Source organism: Cajanus cajan, chromosome 6 (assembly GCF_000230855.2).
Source record: "Cajanus cajan strain Asha chromosome 6, NIPB_CcT2T_4, whole genome shotgun sequence".
NCBI lineage: Eukaryota > Viridiplantae > Streptophyta > Magnoliopsida > Fabales > Fabaceae > Cajanus > Cajanus cajan.
The window spans coordinates 3,142,341-3,146,075 of NC_138522.1; the positions used below are offsets into that span (position 1 = coordinate 3,142,341).

The 3,735-nt window shown below is 32.2% G+C and overlaps 1 protein-coding gene across 1 annotated transcript; it reads left to right on the forward strand.

Annotated features, from left to right (window-relative positions):
* Nucleotides 1–2,470: 2,470 nt before the first annotated feature.
* Nucleotides 2,471–2,965, forward strand: LOC145949415 (secreted RxLR effector protein 161-like). The gene is made up of 2 exons (XM_083059377.1): nt 2,471–2,652; nt 2,755–2,965. The coding sequence occupies exons 1-2, from the start codon at nt 2,471–2,473 to the stop codon at nt 2,963–2,965; spliced, it is 393 nt and encodes a 130-aa protein (XP_082915503.1).
* The last annotated feature ends 770 nt before the right edge of the window (nt 2,966–3,735 follow it).

The window sequence follows — 3,735 nt, forward strand, 5'->3', positions numbered from 1 at the left end:
ATTTGTTAAATAGAGTTCCTAATAAGGCAGTTTCAACGACACCTTTTGAACTGTGGACTGGTAGGACACCTAGTTTAAGGCACCTACATATTTGGGTTGTCAGGCAGAGATAAGGATTTATAATCCACAAGAAAAGAAATTGGATGCAAGAACAATCTGTGGATATTTCATTGGTTATCCAGAAAAATCAAAGGGATATATGTTTTATTGTCCTAATCATAGTATAAGACTTGTTGAAACTGGAAATGCAAGGTTCATTGAAAATGGTGAAGTCAGTGGGAGTACAATTCCACAGAAAGTGGAAGTCAAAGAAGTTAGAATGCAACTTCCTTTGACTTATGCCTTTGGCAATAAAGTAAGTGTTCCTCTAACTGTTGTGTTAAACAACAATGAAGAAGAACAACACAATAATGAACCCATGATTCATAATGAACCTATTGTAGAACAACCACAAGAAATAGTATTAAGAAGGGCACAAAGAGAAAAAAGACCAACTATTTCAAATGACTATATGATATATCTACATGAGTTAGAAACTGACTCAAATATTAATGAGAATGATCCAGTTTCGTTTTCACAAGCTGTAAGTTGTGATAATTCTGAAAAGTGGTTAAATGCCATGAAAGAAGAATTAAAATCCATGGAACAAAATGATGTTTGGGACCTTGTAGAATTTCCAGAAGGTTGCAAGAGAGTTGGTTGTGTGGAAGATCGTATGTAAAGGATTTTGATGATGCCAAAGAAGTTAAAGAAAACAAGAGGTCAAGTTAAAGCAAGGTGATCAAGAAACAAAAATCTCAAAATATTTTAGATAAGTCTTGTCAACCTAGCTTAATATGTAAAAAGAAATCTTTAGAAATATTGCATAAAGTTCTTGGCCATTTAAAATAAAGAATTTCAAAGAAAACCCAAATATAATTTTTTTTTTAAATAAGTTTTTGAAAATAGAAGTTTTTCTAATCCTAAGTTTTAACAGTCTGGTAATCGATTACTAGTACATGTAATCGATTACCAGAGGATGGAAACTCATATGTTCAAAATTGACTTATTAAAACGTGCTTTGGTAATCGATTACCCTTTTCCTGTAATCGATTACCAGAAGATATAAACTTCAAAATTTGAATTTAAATTTTACAACGTTTCAATCATTTTGAACTTTAAACCGTTGTAATCGATTACCAAGTCTTGTAATCGATTACCAGAGCCTATTTTCTAAAAAATTTTAGAAAGTCACAACTCTTCATGAAAAGTCATGACCTATGAAACAAACATCTATAAATGCCAATAATTTTTCAGAAAAAGGTTACGAACTCAATTGTGAAAAATTATCTTTACAATCACTTGGCCAAAATCATTTGCAAATATTATCTAAAGAGTTCTACAAGATCAACAAAGTGTAAAATCTACTCTTCAAAGAGAGTTGTTCTACTTCATTCATTTCATCTATTGATCTGTAAAAGGAGAAAGTGTTGTTCTCCTTGGTGGTCTGTGATTCTCAACACAAGGAAAGAGAATTCCTAAGTGTTGGAGAATTTGAGTCTTGTAAAGGTTACAAGCATAGTGAAAAATCTCAAGTGGGAGACTTGAGGACTGGATGTAGGCAAGGTTGGTCGAACCAGTATAAAATCAAGTTTGCAATTCTCTTTCCCTATACTTTTAATTTTGATTGTGAAGTTTTTGCATCATTACATTCAAATTGTTTATGATATTGAATTTATAAGAAAGAAGTTAGAAAAACTTAAAAAGAGAAGAAAAATTAGATAACTTAATTCACCCCCCCCCCCCTCTTAAGTTATACGAGGCTACTTGACTAACAGGTTGTAAGTGGGTCTTTAAGACTAAACGTGACTCTGATGGCAACCTTAAAAGGTACAAGACTAGACTTTTTGCTAAGGGTTTTACTCAAAAAGATGGCATTGATTACAAAGAGACTTTTTCACCCGTCTCACGAAAAGATTCCTTTAAAATTATCATGGCATTAGTAGCCCATTATGACTTGGAGCTACATCAAATGAATGTGAAAACCGCCTTTCTAAATGGAAATTTGGAGGAGAATGTTTACATGGACCAACCAATGGGGTTCTCGGTTGAAGGAAAGGAACACATGGTGTGCAAATTAAAGAAATCAATATATGGACTTAAGCAAGCTTCCCGCCAATGGTATTTAAAGTTTAATGATACCATTGTTTCCTTTAGATTTAAAGAAAACATTGTTGATCGATGCATATATTTGAAGGTCAGTGGGAGTAAAGTTATATTTTTAATTCTATATGTTGATGACATCTTGTTTGCAACTAATGATCTTGGTTTTCTTCATGAGACTAAGAAGTTTCTCTCTAGTAACTTTGAAATGAAAGATATGGGCGAGGCAAGCTATGTGATAGGAATAGAAATATTCTGAGATAGATCACAAGGACTGATAGGCTTGTCTCAGAAAACATATATCAATAAAGTACTAGAGAGATTCAGGATGGAAAAGTGCTCAGCATCGCCTATTCCAATTCAGAAAGGAGACAAGTTTAGTCTCACTCAATGTCCTAAAAATGACTTGGAACGAAAACAAATGGAAGCAATTCCGTATGCATCAGTTGTTGGGAGTATCATGTATGCTCAGATCTGTACTCGACCAGATATAAGTTTTGCAGCTGGAATGTTAGGAAGATACCAAAGTAATCTGGGAATGAAACATTAGAAAGCTGCAAAGAAAGTTTTGATATACTTATAGGGAACAAAGTGTTACATGCTTACATATAGGAGGTCTAATCACCTTAAGGTGATTGGATATTCAGATTTTGATTTTGCTGGATGTGTGGATTCAAAAAAATCCACTATTGGCTATGTATTTCTTTTAGCTGGAGGAGCAATATCATGGAAAAGTGTAAAACAAACAATTGTTACTTCATCGATTATGGAAGCTAAATTTGTAGCATGTTTTGAGGCTACAATTCAGACTAATTGGTTGTAGAACTTTATTTTAGGGCTTGGAATTGTCGACAGTATTGCCAAGCCGCTGAAAATGTAATTTGATAATTCTGCAGCAGTATTTTTTTTTAAGAATGACAAGTACTCTAAGGGTGCTAAGCATATGAAATTAAAGTACTTTGTCGTGAAGGAAAAAGTTTAGAAACAAAGAATGTCAATAAAACATATTAGCACAAACCTTGTTATAGTTGACCCTTTAACAAAGGGATTACTGCCCAAAACATTTATTGAGCATGTTAAAAATATGGGCATTATTGTTACTAATGATTGTTGAGTATTATGTTTATTTGATATTAAGTAATTGACATTTTGAGCTCATTAATGATATGTTTTTGAGTACCTGTTTTCTATGGTTTTATGCATATTTGTGTTAGAGTAATGTAAACAAGTGTTATCTTGAATAAAGATATAATGTTGGACCAATTATGTGCTCCTTATTAACAATCATATTAAGAAGAAGACTCGTTTGTAGTACATGGAAGGGACTATGTCGATTAAACTGATGTACAACCGCCATGACTCAAATTATTTCATATTTTTAAATATGAAATTATGATGAACCCAATGTATAAAATGATTTAGCCATTTTAATGCGCATTATGTTAAATTTATTTATTTATTTATTTGTCCGTTGTGAGAAATGTCACATGAGTCAAGTGGGAGAATGTAAGATAATTATGTCTCATGTGAGAAATATGTAATATATAAAGGGACTAATAAATAAATAATTAAATAATTAAATACTAAATGATA